The following is a 20,017-nucleotide window of genomic DNA, read 5'->3' as shown; positions in this document are numbered from 1 at the left end:
CAACTGTGATAAAAGAGGGCCTCCTGGGTGTTTGAGTAGCTGCAGGTGCAAAAGCCCTGAGGCAGTCAGGTAGCTCCTGGGTTTGCTCATCAGTAAGGGGGCCACATGCAGATAGAGCTGAGGGAGAGAAACAGGGGGTGAGTAAGGAGAGAGAGCTAAGGCCGGCAGGGGCTTAGAATCATTCTAGCCACTGTGTAGAGGTCAAGCTGTAGGGGTGGGCTGCCTGCCTCACTGGGCCAGGAACATCAGCTCAGGCCCAAGGGGCCTTGGACCATGCAATCCTGGCCCTCAACAAACATGTCTTAAGTAAGTGAACTGAATGTCTGGGACTCAGGCCAGCGGAGTGTCTGTGAAAAGCATCTGGCAGGAAGGGGACAGGGGACATGTTTATCAAGTCCTCGGGAAGTTGGGACTGTGGATCAGCTAGGCAGAAGGAAGAAGCAGGTGGGATCAGGAATCTGCAGGCCAACAAACCAGTGAAGCCCAGGTCAGGAGTCTGCCCTTCAGCAGATGGGGTTTGCCTTCTCCCCAAAGCACTGTGTTTTTGTCCACTGGCCAAATCCTTCTTGAGCTCCTACTGTGTGCGTGTGCCTTGAACACAAAGCAGTAGACAAGACAATCAAAAGCCTGCCACTTAGTGGGGAAGATGGTAAACAATTATATAAATATGAAATAAAAATAAGTAAGTGTGCATTACAGTCAGTGCTGTGAAGGATAGTGTAATATAGGGTAACTGGAAAGGTCTCCTAAGGAGATGATAGCTCATGTGAACCTGACCGAAGCTTCAACCACCCAAAGCATGGTGGGAAGAAGAGCGTTGCTTTGCCATACATATTTAAAAATTACATAGTACGCCAGTTCAATTCCAGCTATTATGAAAAATGGGTAACTAAATATATGATATCCCACTAACGGAAAGATGCTACTTCTTCTCAAAATCCTAGAAAAAAATGGCAGAACTCTTCTGGATAACACAAGCAGGCAAACAAGAAAAATCAAATCCTCTCTCAAGTAATTCTGAAGTAACAGCAGCAGCACCTTTCCAGCTCCCAACACGTGTGTCTCCCCTCTAGAAACACCACTCCTGTCCTCCCACAGGGGGACCCCTGACCCCCCTGGGCCAATGAAACTCTCGCCCAGGAATCTGGGTTTGAAGTGACAGTTTACCAGTCTTGGTAGTGGGCGGCATGGGGAGCGGGTAGATCTACCCAGCACCTCCCACTCAGCCCTGTCCTGCCATGTGCTCGGGAAAGGGAGAGAGCTGTCAGCCCCACAAACACGCCCCAGCTGTTCCTGTGGCTGGGTCTGGGACCCAAGGACAGTCTGCTAGCACGTGTGGTCTTGGTCTTCCGGCACCGCCCTCTAGCTCGGCAGACAGACATGCTCTCAAGTCCTTCCTGGAGAAGCTATGCCAGCAGCTGGGAGGACTGGGACTAGCACTTCCCACTGGGACCTCTTTCCCCTTCTGGAAAACAAAGAGCCTCTTCCAGTTCCACAGCCTGTGGTTCCTGAAGACAGAAGTAATCTGACTGGAGGTTGAAAGGCAAGTTAAAATTTCCCACCTCTGATGGACAGAATGTGTATGCCCCCAGCCCGCCCCAAATACATGTGTTGAAGTCTTAACCCCCAAAGGGATAGTATTTGGAGGTCAGGCCTGTGAGGGGGTGACAAAGGTTAGATGAGACCATAAAAACAGAATGCTCATCCTATAGGGTTGGCGTCCTTATGACAAAAGAAAGAGATGCCACAGCTCTCTCTGCCGTGTGAGGACACAACAGGAAGACAGCCATCTGCAAGCCAGAAAGAGAGCTTGCACTGGGAATTGAGTCAGCTACCATCTTGACCTTGGACTTCCCAGGCTCCAGAACTGTGAGAAAATAAATTTTTGTCATTTTATGTTATTATTTTTTTTTGTTAAACAAATTTTCTTTTTTTAAAGATTTTATTTACTTGCATTCACAGAGAGGGGAAGGGAGGGAGAGAAACACTGACTGCAAAAGTGATTGGTTGCCTCTTGCACATCCCCAACTGGGGAACCTGGCCCACCACCCAGGCATCTGCCCTGACTGGGAATCGAACCAGCAACCTTTTGGTTCACAGGCTGATGCTCAGTCTTCTGAGACACACCAGCCAGGGCAAATTTCTGTTATTTTAATCACCCAGTCTGTGGTATTTTGTTATGGCAGCCCAAGTTGACTAAGACATCACCTCTTCTGCAAAATTGAGCAGAGGGTCCTCTTATATCATGGTAGGTGCCCACTAGCACCTCCTGAAAGCCACCCAGATGCACTTGGCATTCGCAGGTGTACTTAGAGGACAGCAGTCACAAGCACCCCAGGTGGGATGAGAGGGGAGGTTCTTTAGGATGCCTCCAAATGTGCCCTGCCCTCAGGCCTTGGCCACCTCACTACCAGAACACAGGAGGACAGGGTTCATGCCAGTCCCTCTGGGCATCCAGCCAGCCTTCTCTGATGCATTCCTGCCCCTTAGTCAGTGGGCAGAGGAAGCCCCACTTGGTAAGAGCAGCCTTACAACCCAGGGAGTACAACCCAAGACTGAGCAGCCAAGGACAACTGACCCCTCCTGACTGATCCCTGCAGGCTTTCCTGCTGGGATATGCATTAAGTGCCAGACAGGCCCTGTGAAGTGCTGAGGACTGGCGGACCCCAGGCCCCTCCTCCAACCAGCCTGCAATCACCCAGGATTGACACAGAAGCTCCTCTCCTCTTCCTTCATTTCTGTTGACCCATTGCTTCCCTGAGGCTCACGAAATCCCACTGTGCTTTCATTCATCCAGGAAAACCACCATGTTCATTGAGGTGAAACACAGAGATAACGAAGCAGATCTTCTTGCTTGTGTGTTTTGATTATGAAATCTTCGTTCCTCAAAATCTGATCTATATGTCTTTTTCTTTATAGTTCTGTCTTAGACCTACATCATGCTCTCTGACCCCCAGAGGTACCTCCTAAAGAGCCTTAAAAAAGAGAGAGAGAGAAAGTACACACACACACACACACACACACACAAAATCTTCTCTCTCTCCTCCCTTGGCTTCCTGACTCCCTGGCCTCCCTTCCACTCTCTGGCCAGTCCATCTCTGGCTCATCACCCTCCTCCCAGTCCTCAGAACCCCTTGCTTCCTACCCCACCCCNACCTACATCATGCTCTCTGACCCCCAGAGGTACCTCCTAAAGAGCCTTAAAAAAGAGAGAGAGAGAAAGTACACACACACACACACACACACACACACACACACACACACAATCTTCTCTCTCTCCTCCCTTGGCTTCCTGACTCCCTGGCCTCCCTTCTACTCTCTGGCCAGTCCATCTCTGGCTCATCACCCTCCTCCCAGTCCTCAGAACCCCTTGCTTCCTACCCCACCCCCAGTGCCCAACTGACATCGTTCTCTTCACAAGCTAAGCTCTCCTGAGAAGCAGACCTGGGCATAGCCTGGGGACACCTTTACATGATACCCCATGGGTCTCCGCACCACAAACCCAACCATCCTTTCCCCAAACCAGGGCCTGCTCCTGGTCTCCTTCCCTCCCAGGAGCCTCTCCTGCGCCCCGTCACAGTGGTTCCCAAGCTCGGGCTCCTCCAGCTCCTCACTGCTTGACCGAGAGCCTCACCAGCCTCACCGAGCCCTAGCACACCCACCTCCCCAGTGTCTCGGGCTTCTGTTCCCTCCTTGACACACCCAATATGCCTTTACTTCCTTTTGTCTGGACTTTTCCAGTAACCTTGTAACTAATTACCAGCTGGGGAACTTGGGACAAATCACTTGACCTCCTCAAGTTTTATTTATTCTCCCTGTAAAATGGGTACAGGGAGGCTCACAGCTGTGGGAAGTAAAATGGGGTAACATGTATAAATGGAAATCACCCTGCACGGTGCCGGGCATGGGCCAGACACATGGTGACTCATCTCCTGCCCACTCCTTCAGCCCTGTTCTCCATCCTGGGGTTTATCCTCTCGAGGCAAATCTGATTTCTGGAGTCACAGCTTGCCAAACACACCCTGCAATTTTCTGCTTCCAATCGTCCAGCTGCAAGAGTATTGAGTGTCTTTTTCTTTTCCATCTTAAACCAAGTTGATATTGTATAAAATTATCTGGTTATTTTGATTTATCTAAAATATGCAGATCAGGAGGATACCTGAATTTTTAAAAATAATTATGATTTCTTAAGGCTTGTCTCAGGAAGTTTTTATAAGACAAAGTAGAAAGGCCTCACTCCCTTTAGACATTATCCTTCCTTCCCACTCTGCTTTTGGAAGGATTTGCGATTCAAATTGAGGATAAACTGTATTTTCACTTAGAAAAACACATTCCCTCTAGCAATAAAATTTTCTTTTGAATAAATCACCCACCGAAGAGCCACACTTTCCTACTTTATGTGCAACAATTTAACAAGAAAACGCTATCGGTCTCTTCCCTTTCTTATCCCTTCCCCTTTTCTCTCTGACAATGGGATTGAGCACTGCGTGCGCGCACACACACACACACACGCACACACACACACGCACACGCACACACCGCTCCTTTGTCTTTTCAGAGTCTTTTCCCAACAAGTCCTCGCAAATGGCAGAGGTCAGCTTTAATTTAAATTACTGCCGCTGACGTCAGCTCAGGGCCAGATCCTCAGCATCAAAATGAAGTGAAAAACTGAAATAAAACCCGACTTCAGCTGAGTCATCCTGACAGTGGCCCAGAGTTCCATATCCCCCCAAACTGACCTCAACTGCCTTCAGGTCAATCTGGAATGAAAAGTGTGTTGGTGTGTTGATACGTAGAAGGGACAGGTGGTTCTGGGGTGTCAGCTTGGGTGTGTGGGCGCTGATGGCCGACCCTCTGGGCTGGAACCCTGACTCTGCCCCTTTCCAGCTGAGGGACCTTGGGTGAATTGCTGATGTCTCTGAGTTTCAGTGTCTCATCTGGGGTTGTTGTGAGAATCAAATTAAACAACTCATGTATAGAAGTTGGGACAGTGTCTGGCACATACTAAGTGATCAGTGACAGTGGGTATCATTATTATTCCGGATAAAACCAGTGCCAGTTCCAGCTCCTAAAAACCTGAAGGCTGTGTAAGGCAATGATCAGCATCTTTTACTCAGCCAGCCGGGGTTCAAATCCTGACTCAGTGCTTACCAGCTGTGAGACCCTGTGCAAGTTACATAACCGTTCCGTCCTCGGTGGCTCCATTAGTAAAAGGGGCATTAAAAATTGCACCCACATCACAGAAGTGTTGTAAGAATGAAAGGAGACATGCAAAACACTTAGCACATATAGTAGTTGCTCAGTGAAGTTTGGCTCTTACCTTCCTTGCACCCCACAAAACACGTATAGTTAACTAACTCAGAACTGCTTCCCAATTACAAAGAGGTTTCCAAAAAGCCGTAAGATTTGTCCACTTCAGTTTTTGATTAGGGACTAAGTTGCGTTACAACTCACCTCCTGTTAGGGGGCTTTCCCACAGGAGTGGTGGAAAGGCCCACAGACAAAAGTAGGTCAGACTCAATCTGTCCCCAAAATTGCCAGCCAGCATGTCAGCAGGTCACCTGAGCTCAGCCAAATGGATGCCCACAGCTGGCAATGGGGCCAATTATCTCTGAAGGCAGAGAAGGGGGGAGGCTGGAGGTGAAAAGGGAGGGGAAGAAAGCGGGCGACTGACAGCTGACCCCCATGGGGTCCCATTCACTTCAGCCACAACACCTTCAGTTTTCCTCTGTCCCAAAATTCATAATCACAAAATCAACACACAGTTTTCCAACCAGAAGCAGCATCCATAAAGGTACTCAGAAAGTGTAATGAATCTCCTTCGAAAATATCTCTCAATTTCTCCTCACCAATTAGCTAAGTCCTTCCTCAACTCGTTCTCCCTGCTTAACTATGTATTGTAGCCATTTCCCAAGGTCAGCGAATGTCTATTGTAGTCACTCTATTATGGCTTCATCATTTTCCATAATATAAATGCACTGGGTTTTTTTCCCAAACACTCCTCTTTGGACAGACACCATTTTGGACACAAAGTTAAATTCACATTCTCATTGACACAGCAACCCCACTCTCCGGAATCAGCCCTGCAGAAATAAAGCACTGGTGTGCAAATGTGGCTACACTTACAAGGATACGTTTGTAGCACACATTGCTTGCTTGGAGTATCTGACACTGGAAATAACCTAAATGCCCAGCAGTCTCCCTGATCTGTAAAAAGCATGTTATAGAAACCACTACTCAAGCCCAGGTAAGAATGGGACTCTTAGTTTCCTTCCAACAATGAAATTCTAGATGACTTTTGTTTTGGGGAGTTAGGGGAGGCAGGAAGGAAAAATAAGATGTGTATGTCAAGGTCAGAATCAAACATTACAGGTGGGTCATTGTTAGATCTATTCTACACACGTGGACAGCAAATCTGAATCCTCACAAGCCCAAGTCCAGGTTTTGCGCAGATCTAGAGAATCTCAAACTGCAATGTGCATAAGATTCACTTGGGACTCTTGTTAAACTGCAGTTTGACTCAGCAGGTCTGGGGTGGATTTCTAACCAGAAATGCGATGTATTTCTAACCAGTGATGCAGATGCAACTGGTTCATGGACCACACCATGAGTTGTAGGATCTGATCAAATCACATCTGCTGGCTGAACTGAATTTTCCTCATTTGTCAAGTACTGTGGTTAATTAGGATGCCCACCCATCTGGGTTTTCCCGGGACTGTCCCAGTTTTTCCACTGGTCCCAGGAACCTAGGGTGATTAGGTTAGATCAAGGTCAGATAACTCAGAGTCTTGAAAAGTCATATACATGAATGAAGTGAGCTGGTTAAAGACCTTGGCAAACAGAAGAGTTTAAACACCCACTCTCTCAGGCTCTGCCCAGAAGTCTCCAACTTACAGCCTTGGTCCTGATGACCCCTTAGACTCTATGCAGCTGAGCAATCCTGTATGGCAGCTGTAAATGCCCACAGGTGACAGGTCACACTGAAAATATTAGAAAATTAGCTCTGGCTGGTGTGGCTCAGTGCATTGAGTGCCAGCCTGAGAACCAAAGGGTCACTGATTCGATTCCCAGTCAGGGCACTTTTCCTGGATTGCAGGCCAGGTCCCCAGCAGGGGGCGCTTGAGAGGCAAGCACACATTGATGTTTTTCTCCCTCCCTTCCTCCCCCTCTAAAGACAAACAAATAAATAATTGTTGTTAAACTATTGCATATTTAAACAAAAATTGAAATAACATTAAAAATAAAGAAAGAAAATATTAGAAATTATCCCTTGCAAGTGTGGCTCAGTTGGTTGGGCATTGTATAGCAGACAGAAAGGTCACCCATTCTATTCCCAGTTGGGGCATATGCCTGGGTTGTGGGCTCAGGACCCTGTTGGAGCCTGAGCAGAAGGCAACCAATTGATGTTTCTTTCTTGCATCAATGTTTCTTGCCTTCTCCCTCCCTTTCCCTCCCTCTAAAAAATCCAAAAAGAAAATTTTAAAAAGAAAATATTAGAAATTAGAAAGTATTAACTTTATTAGATAATATCAGAGTTATGACCTAATATTAGAAAGATTTATTAGGCAATATTAGAAAATATTACACTACTAGAAAAGATATTTTAAAATGCTATAAAGAGATTGGAAGGGAAAGAGTCTACTCATGCACTCAAAAACTGACTCTGGGCCCTGGCTGGTGTAGCTCAGTGGACTGAGCGTGGGCCTGCGAACCACACAATCGCGGTTCGATTCCTAGTCAGGGCACACGCCTGGGTTGCAGGCCAAGCTCCCAGCAGGGGACACACGAGAGGCAACCATACATTGATATTTCTCTCCTTCTCTCCTTCCCTTCCCCTCTAAAGATAAATAAATAAAATCTTAAAAAAGAAAAACTGACTCTGGCAGCCAGCCTCCGGGATGGGCCCCATACTTCTCCCCTGGTATTCACCTGCTCGTGTGGCTCTCTTACACTGGGTGTGGCCAACCTATGTAATCAATAGAATATTATGGAAGCGATGGAGTATGACTTCTAGAGCCAGGTGATAAAAGAAATGGAGGCCTCTGTCCTACTGGCTTTTTAGATCCCTTGCTCTGGGGGAAGCCAGCTGCCATAGTATGAGGAGTTCTATGAAGAGACAGAGCAAGGTCCTGAGGCCTCCAGCAACAGCCGTGTGAAGGAGTTTTCTTGGAAGTAGATCCCCCAGCTTCAGCCAGGCCTTTGGTTGATGCAGCCTCGGGCACCATGCTGACTGCAACCCACTGAGGGACTCTGGAAAGGAGCCACTTCCCTAAGCCACTCTCAGTCAACCACCCGCAAAACTCACCCGTGATGAAAGGCCCAAGAGATTGCAAACTGGCAGCCAGCAGGGCCACAGACAAGTTTGATTTTGACTTTCTAGGTTCTTTTACAGATTTCATTTATTTACCTTTAGAAAGAGGAGAAGGGAGTGAGAAAGAGAGAGAGAGAAGCATCAATGTGAAAGGGAAACATCAATCAGTCACCTCTTTCACACGCCCCGCCCGGGCACCAAACCTGCAACCCAGGCATGTGTGCTGAGCGGGAATCAAACTGGTGACCTGTTGTTTTGCCCGATGATGCCCATCCAACTGAGACACACAGGTCAGGGCACATAGCTTTTGTCTTAAAATGTGGATTAGTTACCAACATCTAGAAAACAGGATAGTTCCATGCAAATCTGAATTTCCAGTATCTTCTGAACAATTGGTAGGGTTTTCATTCCTACAGGTCGAGGGTAGGCAAGGGCTGAGCAGCACCTGCCCCTTAAGAGGGGCTGATAAGCCCTGATTCAGCACCCCTACCACCTCCAGATGTCTCTCCCCCAGCGAATTTTCCTTGTTAACACGAGCTCCAGGCCCTGCTGAGTCTGGCATCCCTGCCTTAGGGAGAGGAAGTCTTCTCAACAGTGGTTCTCCAAGTACGGTCTCACACCAGCAGTATTAGCATGAGTACCACCTGGCAGCCTGCTAAACAAGTAAATCCTTGGATCTATGCAAAAACTGTGGAGTGGGACCCAGTCTCCCGCATTGCAGCAAGCCCTCCAGGGGATTCTGATGCAGGTTAAAGTTTGAGGAAGCCTGTTCCTCACGAATAAGTTTCCTCACCTTAGGGCACCATACGCGATCCCCAAACCAAATGGGTGGCTTCGAACAACAGAAACTGATTTTCTCCCAGTTCTGGAGGCCAGAAGTCCAAAATCAAGGTGCCGGCTTCTTCTAAAACCTGTCCTGAAATCCTTCCTTGCCTCTTCCTAGTTTCTGCTGGTTGGTGGGGAATCTTGGCCCTCCTTGCGTTGTAAATACACCCCTTCAGCCCCCCCCGTGTTCACATGGTGTTCTCCTGTGTCTTCACACCTTCTTCCCGCTGTGTGTGTCTGCCCCTGTGTCTAAGTTCCCCCTTTCATAAGGCCGCCTGTCGAAGTGTGTAAGGACACACCCTAAGACTTCATTTTAACTCTGTGAAGACCCTATTTCAAAACAAGGTCACATTCTGATGTACTGAGGGTTAGGACTTCAGCATATTTGGGGGGCAAGGAGAGGAGTTTAACCTGTAACAGGAATCATGTTCTGATGTTCAGCTGAAGCTCAAAATGACTGGGTGTCCAGCTCTACCCACGTGCAGCCCCCGCCCCAGCCCCACCAGAAACGCCAGCAGTCCGCATCTTGGGCCAGGCTGTGTATCAAATCCTCGGTGGCCACACAACCCCAAGTTCACACAGCCCCTCTGAGAGGCACAGCGGGGAGCAAGACCCTGGAAGCAATTTGGTCACAAATAATCTGCTCACCTGCCCTCATTTTCTTGATATGTATATAAATAAACAATATAATGTTGTGGTGTCTTTTAAGTAAGGGCTAATCCGACAAGGTATTGGATGCAAGCTGGCCAGGCCTGATTTTCTGTTTTGACCTTAAATTTCTCTGAGCCTCAGATTTCTCAGGTGTAAACTGAGGGGCTTGGGCCCATGACCTCCCCTCTGTCACAGAAAGCAGGTCCAGCCGCTTGCCACTTCCAAAGCCAGGACTCCAGAGGCAGGCGCTGATGTAATAGGTCAGAAGTTTATTTTCAGGTGCCGGCCACCGGGAAGATGAGGGACTCACATGTCAAAGCCCATCTCCCTCTGTCAGTGCAGGCAAAGGTTTTTATGCAGAGGGGGAGGGGAACAGAACAAAGAGATCAAGGAAGGGGGTCGAAAAGTTTACATGCGGCATAGCTCATTCTGATAAGGACAGTGGTGGTCCCGTGAGCATCATCCCGGTCCAGTCATCCTGGCTCCACGTCATCCACGCTCCACAGTCAAAGGTCAGCAAACCTCCTGGAGCAGGGACACCTGAAGGTCAGAGTCTGTATCTCTTGAAGTTAGGGCCTAGGATTCTTATGCAAACACGCTGTTCATCTACAATCTCCGAACTGGTCAGAGTCAGCCCTTACAGAAACAATGTCAGAAGAATGGTGCGTGGGTCAGAATTCCCCACCGCTAAAACAGTCCACTGCTACACCTCCAGCTGTAAAAGTCGGTGATTAACTAACATTAAACTTCCCACTTCAGAATCCCAATCCCCTCTTCCACCGTTAAATAAATCACTGTTACACCGAATGATATGATTGTACTCAGTGAATCAGTCAATGTATTTGTCAAACATCTGTTATAAGCAAAACAACTTTTCCTCTTTTGCAATGCATTTGAGTTAAGTGAACCCATTAGTGACTGCAGGTAAAAATCGGGAAGCATCTAGGGTAAGAAATGAGGGACTGGATTTCTAACCTCTCTCTGGGCCAGGGAGGGGGAGGGCAGTGGTGAGAAACCACGCAGTGTGGGTCAGCTTCTGTGTTGTGGGTACGCGGTTATGAATATTGCAACACGATAACTCTCACCCAGAAAACCCACCATGAATTCCAGGGCGAAGCGCCACCCAGCCTCAGGGTTCTAACTCAAGCTGACTCTACTTCAAACGAAGGAAAGCTTGTTTGGCCAAATTCCCACGGAGCGCTGGTTTTGGGAATGTGACATACTGTTAAACCACAGTCGTGTAAGCTTGCGTCCACTGAGATTTTCCAAGGATGAAAGTTTCACTTTTCAAAATATATGTATGTATATGGCACCACGTAGCTGGAGACACACAAAGTAAGTGGTGCGGCTCAGCCTCAGGACACTTTCCCTCTCAAAGAACACCCACTGCTGCCGAGTCCATCCTGGGAGAGGGCAGGGAGGTGCAGGAAAACAGGCTGTTCCAAGATTACGATGATGAGATACAGTTCCTGCCCTGGAGTCTTTTCCGGAGGCAGAAAGAAAGTTCAGTTGGAATGAGCCCAAAGTCAGTGCATGGCATCTCAGAGACTGGGGAACACCGGGAGGGGTGCCAGATGTTGCCCCCCAAGGCAGGCCCCGTGGCTGGTCAGCATGGCACAGAGGGCAGAGGCCCGGAGGGGTGTGGAGCAGACACGGAAACTGGAGCTGGAAGTACCAGGGCGCCTGCAGGAGGGCTGCTCCTAGCCATCCACACAGGATGCTCAGTGTCTCCCAGAGCTGGTGCATCGGGGCTCTCCGGGCTCTCCCTCCACATCTATCCAGAAGATGGGGCAGAATGACCACCAAGGACTGCTGAACGCTGCTGGAAAGGGTGTGGGGATGTCCTGTCTCCCTCGACCGGAGTTAACTGAGCATTTCAAAGTGAAGTAGGTTTCTGAAGAACTAAATACAGAATCAAGTCTCAGAGATTCACGCCGACCATCCTAACTTAACCTCTCCCTCTGTGTGAGAATTCCTGCGGCAGTTTAGTTACCCAGCTTGTTTGGTTGCCTCCATTGACAGGGAGCTTGCTTTCTCACAAGGAAGCCTATGTCACCAGCAAAGGGCTCCAGTGTCTCAAAATGTTCTCCTTATATGGTGCTAACATGTTCTCACTTACGCTCCATGCTCTGTCCTCCAGAACAGGTCCAAACCTGCAGTTCGGCAACAACCCTTTATCGGAAGGCAGGGCCGCCACAATGTCTCTAAACACCCCTCATTCCTCACGCAGTACTGTGGAGGGATGGCCCTTGACCTGGTTAAGGTCACCTCAACAGTGACTAGTGGGTTCATGTCCCTTGAAAACCATGCTCCCCCCTTCCCCAAAACCAAGAGTGGTGTTCCAGGAATAGTGAGAGCAACGTAGAAGAATGTGGGCAACACTGGGAAGGAGAGCCGGCTGACCTCCGAGACCACAGTGGGATGGTGGCCACATCAGGAGCTGATGATCCCCCTCAGCCCAGCCCTGGGTAGCCCTCCCACAGAGGCCAGGCAGCCTGGACCAGACCTGATGCTGAGTATTTCCTAAGCACTCAGTGTCTGGGGAGAAAGTAGGCCCTGGGCCAGAGTCTGTGGATGCCGGATTTCAGGGACACTGGTGGGGACAACCACTGGGCCCTACACGTGGCATAGAAGGGAGAAGCCTGCCCTCTTGTGGACCGCTGGTGGGTGGCAAGGTGCAAAAAGCACCCTGAGACCTCTCAGGAGACGAGAGATCTGGAGGAGTAGCCAGTCCCTGTCACTGCTCCCACTTCAGTTGCCACTGGCGACCTACAAGAGAACTGATGTCACCTGTCACAGGGCAGGGGAATGGTTGCAGGGAATATGAAGGGAAGTTAGGAGGTGGTGACCCTTGGGTCTAGTTGTCCGGTCACAGAAAGTTGGAGAGAACTTAGGCAGGTGTTACTAGCTACTGAAAAGAGGAAAGTGGGGGAAAGGCAGCTGCAGGCGTTTCCTAGTTGTACCCCTCCCTGGGTGGCCCCAGGCAAATCATAGTCCCTCTCTGGGCCTGCAAGGGCTAAACTAGGTGAAGGCTACAATCCCCCTGAATGTAAATTACAGACACAGCTGAAGGCTTTCACATGCCAGTCCTGACAACGGTCTGTCATTGGTGGCACCAGACCCCTTATTGAAGAGAAGAGGCAATGAGAGGTGGCCCGGACAAAGGGCATGTGTGGAAGGGGACACAGAGGGCACCACCTTCCCCAGCTTGGCAGAGCCACACGTCCCTGTGATGTGTCCTTCCATCACTGTACCATGCCCCTGGGAGCTCCAGAGAGTCATTTACCGCAGTGGTCTCCCTCCTTCCAAAACTCTGGCCGGGTCGAACTCTAGCACATGCCCTCCTCCTGGAGCACCTCTCCACCAGGGCGGCCCAGGCCAGCAGACACACTTGCCCCAGATGGGTGTGACCCAGGCCCACCTAACACACCACAACCCACAAGCCTTGATTCTGCCTCACACTCTAAACTGCCTATACTCGGCACTAAGCACATTAACAAAGATTATATTTTTAATGTATTTTTGAGGTGAATTCTGCACTGCTCTGTAATCAATGAGAATCAGGCTTAATGTAGCCCTGGGAAATGCAAGCCAGAGCACTTTCCTCAAAGCTCTGCAGATAAAAAATAAATTTAAATTTTAGAAAATTGAATTATATGCTAAAATGGCTCAAATATTCTTTCTACTCACAGAGACATGCAGTCATGGAGTCACCAAAAAACGTTTTGAAAGGCCAACTGTTTCCTGGCAAATGAAAATCTTGAAATCCGTAAAAACCGGCCTTGTTTAAATTATCTTAAATAACGTCCTCAGGCCAGGGTGCTCCCAGCTGGAAGGATCCAGGTGACTCTTGCGGAGGCGGGAGAAAGGTCATCACTGCACAGCACAGCACAGCACACAAAAACCTGGGCTGCAACTAAATAAGCCTGTAATTTCTCATTTAAAATGTTATAAGGTTATTATAGGAATTACAAGTTATTATGTAAATAGTCCCTAAAAATCGGAGGACTCCAACATAAGTCCAACGTAAGTTCTACCTAAAGACCCGAAGTCAGGTAGAACACGTAAACCCTAATTGTAGGCAGACCCCTCTCAAACACCTACGCAGACCACCCAGTTTCTGCAGCCTTGCCAAACGCTAACATTGTAATGAAAAGTTTAAAGTCCAAAGCCTACAAGCCATCGGAGGTTCAGTGAGCAGATTGGGCCATTTCAGAACGGAAAATGTGCTTGCACAAGCAAGTCACCAGGCTCACCTTTCTGCGTGGAGTCTGGCCTTCGGCTCCAAACGTGGTTCTGCCGGGGTCAGAAGTGTGACAAAGCTGCGCTTTCACGGAGGTTAGCCAAGGTTCACAGGGTCGTGACTGGGCCATTTTATCAGTCATGTCAGGCTCACACCCTATTGCCCAGCATAGATAAAAACTTTATCTGTCAGTTTGCTAAATCTACTCCTCCTGCCTTCTTTTCAATAGGGAAAACCTGGACTCACTTATCTAAGCCAGAGAGCAGCCTTGCCCAATACTGTTTTCATGGCAACTTCTGAGTAGGAGAAACACACCAGTGATCTGGGGTCTCACTTTAGTCAATAAGTGGCCACCCCTGCAGTGACCGGCTTTGTCCTACCTAAAACCTTGCCTTAAGAAAGCAGGTCAGGTGATGTGTGAGAACACGACTATGTGTATTACACATAAGACATTGTGGACGGAGGTGTTATGTGAGAATGTCATTGTTCTCGGTGTTGCCTTTTCGAAGTCATCTTTTCCTAAAGTAAAACAAACCACCAGAAGTCTAAAATTAACTTTGACAGATTTTCCAAATAGGGAAGCTGAATTGCCATCGAAAAATGTACAAAGTTGCCTTTGGACTAATATACACATCTACTATATGTTCTCTAATAACTGTTAAGAGGAACAAAAACAGCTAAGGTTTCTTCCTCACAGAAAATAGATATGTACAGATGACAAATAAAGCCATGCACGTGGGCATTTAGAAACCTGGTTAAATATGATAAGTGCAAATACTACTCCAGTGAGTTGTTCTGCACAGGGATTTTAAATACAAGACAAGCACCTTCAAAGTGACTTTATTTGGAAACGAGGCAAAATTCATTATTTTAATATTTAAAGACTGTGGTACCAGAGCAGAGACACATAAATATTATAATATACATTTAGAAATTAAATATAATAAAAATCAACATGACACTGTGTAAAAACTCGTATGTACATTTCCAGTAAGTCTGAGGTTTAGGCGGTCACGCCCATCAGATTTCTCCCTGGAACCGAGTGAACCTTGCAGGGAGATCGTCCACAGGGTACACGGTGGGGCTGGTTTTCATTGTAGGAGGTCCATTTAGAAGCCTCCAGTCACAATGCCTGGCCAGCTCCACTGTAAATATTTTGAGAAGAATTTTTGCAAACTCTTTCCCTACACAGCTCCTGAGGCCTCCTCCAAATGGAATGAAGCTAAATCTAGATGCATCCTCAGGGTGCGGCAGCATAAATCGGTCAGGATTAAATTCTTCCTTGTTGGAGAAGATGTCAGCCACGTCGTGAGTATCACAGATGCTGTAGATAACATTCCAGCCTTTGGGAATCTGGTATCCCTGCAAAAGAGTATGAAGTCCTGAGGGCTGACAAACTGGAATCTAACTTTTGACAACAAAAAAGCTATTACTGATATCTCTGAAGGAGTTATGAGTTGAAAGAAAGGGCAGGAGGGGTAGAGACAGACAGGCAGGTTGCTGAAATACTGTGGTAGGACCCTGTCCTCAAAAGCATCAAGGAATTTAAGCCAAGACAAAGGGAAGCAAGGCAAGATTTAAAACCACAACAAAATGGGAAGGGGGAACTTTTAACTTACGTTTAATTCAAAAGTCCTAAGGGCAACCCGAAATCCTCCTGGAACTGGGGGATTAAGTCGAAGGGTTTCTTTAATAACACACCCAATGTACTTAAGCTGTTCCAAAGTTTCCATGTCCAACGTGTTGTCTTGATTGCTCTTGCAAAGTAAACCCTATCAAAACAGCCATACAGAGGTGAATGGTCATGTTGTGTCCCAATACAATCAGGCCAGCAGATGTCAACAGGGCTTAAGAGGTGACTAGAACCAAAGGGCCCCACGATGGAAAAGGGTGAAGGGGGAAAACGGTGAGCAGCTAGTGACCATTCGCTGCCACCCCTTGGCCCAAACCCACTATCTCATTTACAAGCCCAAGAGAACCTGCTCAGTAATTAGAACCACGTAGCTTCCTCCCCACCCCCATCACTGCTACCTGCTGCCACCCACCTGGAAGTCATGCCTTTGAACACACAAATCCAAGAAAATGGAACCTATCTAAAAATCTCCAAGATTCTGCAAAAGGTGGCGATCGGGTAGGGAGGGATACCAGGCCAAACCTTGCCTGAGTGGGAACACAGCTCAAGATGCCTTCCCTTTTATTCACAAAGCAAAGTCTCTGTCCCCACCGGTTCACCCACCCTGACCTTTAAAATACCCAGGGAAGGCAGCAGACTCACTGCGAAGTTAGTTAGGAGGCAGGGGACTTTCTTAAGGTAATAGGGAACCCCTGGAGTCCCCTACCTTACTCTTCAGCTCCTCTCGCACTTTCTGGAGAACGTGAGGGTACAGCCCCAGGTAGGCGATCAGAGATGTAGCTGCGCTGGCCGTGGTTTCATGGCCCCCGAAGAGGAGTTCGGTGGAAGACTGCTTTAGTGCCTGAGAGCAGGACAAGATGAACGTTTTTACAAGTCTCCATGTGATTTTACACAGGGGTTAATTACAACCCACCTGAGGGTTCTGGGGGAGAAGAGGAGAAGGACTCAGTTTTGCTGACAGAAAGTCGAAGAAAGCAACATTTTTAAAAGAAGAAAGTAACGTCACGTCGTTCAAGCTGAAGCAGGAAGGCCGGTAAACCCCCCCTCTACCGGGACTCTAGAGTTGAAGCCTTAGTTGCATTAAAATCGCCCAAGATTCCTTATCTACAGTTTGCAAATTCCGACTTTCCCTGCAACACCTAAAAGGGCTAGGCGACGCTCCCTGATCCGCTGCGGCCTCTTCCACCGCTCTCCTCCCGGGGTCTCCACTCTTTCCGCGCCCCTTCCCTGTGCGGGGAGGCGGGGAGCGGTCTATGTAGGCTGCCCTCTCCTGGAAGCTGGGCCCCAGGCCGGCGCTTCGGGGATCCCAGGAATTGCATTTGGAAAACCGGCGACCCAAACGCCACAGTCCCCCTTCCGAAGCTGTCACTCACCTGCATATCCAGCCTCTCTCCCCTCTCCCACGAGTGCTCGATCAACAGCTGCAGCGCATCTTTGTAGCCTCCGCCCGCCTCTGCAGCCCGCAGTCGGCAGATCTTGGCGCGAATGTTCTCTTCAATGCGCGCGTGGATCAGGTTCCGCGCTTTCATGCCCTGAGCGCAGAGAGCGCACCGCAGTGAGCAGAAGCCGGGCACCCTTGCCCCCGAGCCCCCGAGCCTCCGAGCCTCTTGCTCCGCACCCTGCTTGCCGCCATTACCCGGTACAGCCCGCTGAAGGGCACATCGATGGGCAACGAGAAGAGATTGCGGGTCATTTCCTCGAAGGCCTCCACCAGCTGCTGCTCGGCGTCCCCGCCGCTCGCCAGAGGAGGCTCGCAGCCCAGCAGGATGCGCATGGCGATGCGGAACATCAGGCGCTTCACCTGGGGGTAGACCAGGAGGCCCCTCTCGCCGCAACTCAGCCACTGCTCCAAGCAGTGTCCCACTTCTTCGGCGATCACCGGCACGTAGCACTGGAGCGCCTCTCGGCTGAAGGCCCGCATAATTACCTGAGCCCCGAGGAGGGGAGAATGTTAAAACCCGGCCCCATTCCTCTCGCCTTCCTGGGTTCCCTTCCAGACAACCCAATTCCACCAGACTCAGGGCACTTTCCCGACTGAGAAAGCTGAGCTGGGCTGGAGAGGGTCCTAGCCGACTCCTCCTGCAGCCAGTGCTCGCCCAGTATCACTCTGCGTAAAACCCTCCGGCGAATGGGGTCCCCTTTCCGGTCCAGATGCCTTCACCTCCGCCCTCACCTTCTTGCGCTGCTTGTGCGAGGAGTCGTGTAGATTGGAAAGGCAGCCGGAGCCCAGGATGGTGCGCACCGACGCGGGCCAGTGGACCGACACTAGCCGGTGCTCCCCAAGCAAGATGCGCCGCACGTTGTCGGCGCCCATCACTCGCACCGTGGGCCGCCCGAACAGATGAGTCTTGTAAATGAAGCCGTATTTCCTGCGCTTCATCTGCAGGAACTTCCTTCGCTGCGAAAGAAAAGCGGAGGAGAGAGGCAGGCGTGAGGGGGCGCCGGGGAGCGCCGCGCTTCGGGCTTCCCAGATCCCAGCTGTAGTCACGTCCTCCCCGGGGCTCCAGCCTCGGCTTCGGTGGAAGCCTGGAGCCGAGACCAGAGAGGCGTCCTGTCCCGCCCCGAGGTCCCTTACCTGTAGCACCATCTGCAATGTTTCCCCAAAGAAAGGGAAGCCCATAGTTCCGGGGGGCAAAGGGAGCGCGCAGCTACGGTCGCGGCTGCTCACGCAGTACAGGTCCCAGAGTTTGATCGCGGCTAGGAAGAGCAGCAGCGGTAGCACGAAGGTGCAGAGCGCACTGGCCAGCAGTGCAAAGAGACCCATGGCGCGCTTCGACCTCCCGCGCCACCTGCTGCCGCCGCCAGCACTCCAAACCTCGCCGCACGCCCGCTTTATAGGAGGCCCAGGTTGCTGCCCACGTTACCTTGGTCAGACAAATTAGTTCACCCAAAGTTCATCTTTAATTGCGGATTGGGTCCCTGGCTCCTCCCCCCCGCGAGACGCTGCCCAAAATCTTTAACCGTTTGTTCCGCGTCAAGGCAGAGGCGGCACGGAGGCGGCCTTCTCTGAGCGCGCCTCCTGGGACGCGGAGCTAGGAGCTGCCTGGCTCCCCATCCAAGGTGTGCGGTGCTCCGAGGTGGCGACGCGGCCGAACCGGGCTCCGGGGAGCGGGAACTCCAAGCCCTGGGCTTCCTGGTGGTCTTATTGGTATCCCTCCCGTCGGGTCTGACCGGCGGTCCCAGACCAGACCTGCCTTCATTGGTTTTCCATTTCCTGGCGCCTCGTGGGCTCCCTTTTACCTGCTGGGGAAGTAGACGGAAGTGTTGTCGGGGATCGTCAAGATGCCTTATCCAACAGGTGGGGAAACCGAGGCCCAGAGCGCAGGGTAAAAGGAACACCTCCCTACTCTTCCGAAGAACTCGCAAAAGAGCCCGGGGCCAGGACCCCTTCGAGAGCCGCGGGGAGTCAGGCATGACGGGAGGATCAGGGATCACAGTTCCCCAACGCCCTCGAGGGCGCCAGCACTCATTAAGTCATGGAAGATCTAACCCTAAGGGTACAAGAGAGCTCCCAGATCCCTCAGGACTCCAGGTGCAAAACTGCGCAAGTCAGCCCCAACCCTGACGCCCCAGTGGGGACAATTCCTCGGCGCCTGAGCAACCAGCGCTCTGCGATGTGGCCACAGCCGGCCGGATTCGGAGGACCCTGGGGCCTGCGGCCTTCTCTAGGCGGGCGGGAACAGGAGCCTGAGCCCCAGCAGGATGAAGAGACAGAGACAGAATATATTAGTAAGGTCCGGGGGGTCTGGACTCCGAGTCCCGACTTCATTTCTACTTGCACCACCTTGGGCAAATCACCACACAACCTCGCGCTTTTTCCTCCTCTTTAATTTGGAAGCGATCAGTCCTGATCTGTCTACACCTCCGGGTGGTTGAGTTTCCCAAAGGGGCCTTTGGTTGCAAATACTGTTCCCAGCTCCTGGGACGCTAGGCTACCTACCTACTAGAGTGACCGGGACTCCCGACACTGGAGCCTTCCTGCGCTCTCCCGGCTCCCACCCAGAGTAAAGCCACCCGGGTGGTGGGTACGCGGTTCTAAACCCAGGCCTATGGGAATGTTGGTATCCCGGCTGGGAAGCGGGGCTGCTGGCCTTTGCTCAACTACAATCAGCTGCTACTGCAGCCAGTGTGCTGCCAAATTCTCAGAGCTCAGGCATCTCTGCAAGCGCGCTTGCGAGCCTGGCTTCCCACCTGGCCAAGCCGAACAGCCTGGGACCCGGCAGGGCCACGCACTCCTTTGGTTTGGGCGCAGAACGTACCAGCGGGGCTGAAAACGAAACAGAATAAACGTACGTTTGTTTAAAACTGAACACCGGCTCTAGAACGAGCCAACCTCGCGCTTTGGAAAGTGTTC

At 50.3% G+C, this 20,017-nt stretch overlaps 1 protein-coding gene across 1 annotated transcript; it reads right to left on the bottom strand.

The window, feature by feature from the left end:
• Positions 1-14,928: 14,928 nt before the first annotated feature.
• CYP26A1 (cytochrome P450 family 26 subfamily A member 1) lies at positions 14,929-18,649 on the bottom strand. The gene is made up of 7 exons (XM_037047369.1): positions 18,239-18,649; positions 17,837-18,061; positions 17,300-17,590; positions 17,037-17,195; positions 16,370-16,504; positions 15,650-15,802; positions 14,929-15,392 (listed from the first exon to the last, which is right to left on the bottom strand). Exons 1-7 carry the CDS (start codon positions 18,425-18,427, stop codon positions 15,051-15,053), a joined length of 1,494 nt encoding a protein of 497 aa, XP_036903264.1. The 5' UTR covers positions 18,428-18,649; the 3' UTR covers positions 14,929-15,050.
• Positions 18,650-20,017: the final 1,368 nt, after the last annotated feature.

Source organism: Sturnira hondurensis, unplaced genomic scaffold, assembly GCF_014824575.4.
Source record: "Sturnira hondurensis isolate 20B ecotype Veracruz unplaced genomic scaffold, ASM1482457v3 Scaffold0005563, whole genome shotgun sequence".
In the NCBI taxonomy this organism is placed as follows: Eukaryota; Metazoa; Chordata; class Mammalia; order Chiroptera; family Phyllostomidae; genus Sturnira; species Sturnira hondurensis.
The sequence above is the reverse complement of the archived record's forward strand: the minus strand, read 5'-3'. Positions and strand labels throughout refer to the sequence as shown.

Bases quoted from the DNA above. Each gene is read 5' to 3' on its own strand.
- CYP26A1 (XM_037047369.1), bottom strand. From the start codon at position 18,427: ATGGGTCTCTTTGCACTGCTGGCCAGTGCGCTCTGCACCTTCGTGCTA. The intron at 17,591-17,836 runs GTGAGGGCGGAG...CTCGGGGCTCAG, and splicing joins CGCACAAGCAGCGCAAGAAG to GTAATTATGCGGGCCTTCAG. The intron at 15,803-16,369 runs GTAGGGGACTCC...CTGTTTTGATAG, and splicing joins GAGAGGAGCTGAAGAGTAAG to GGTTTACTTTGCAAGAGCAA.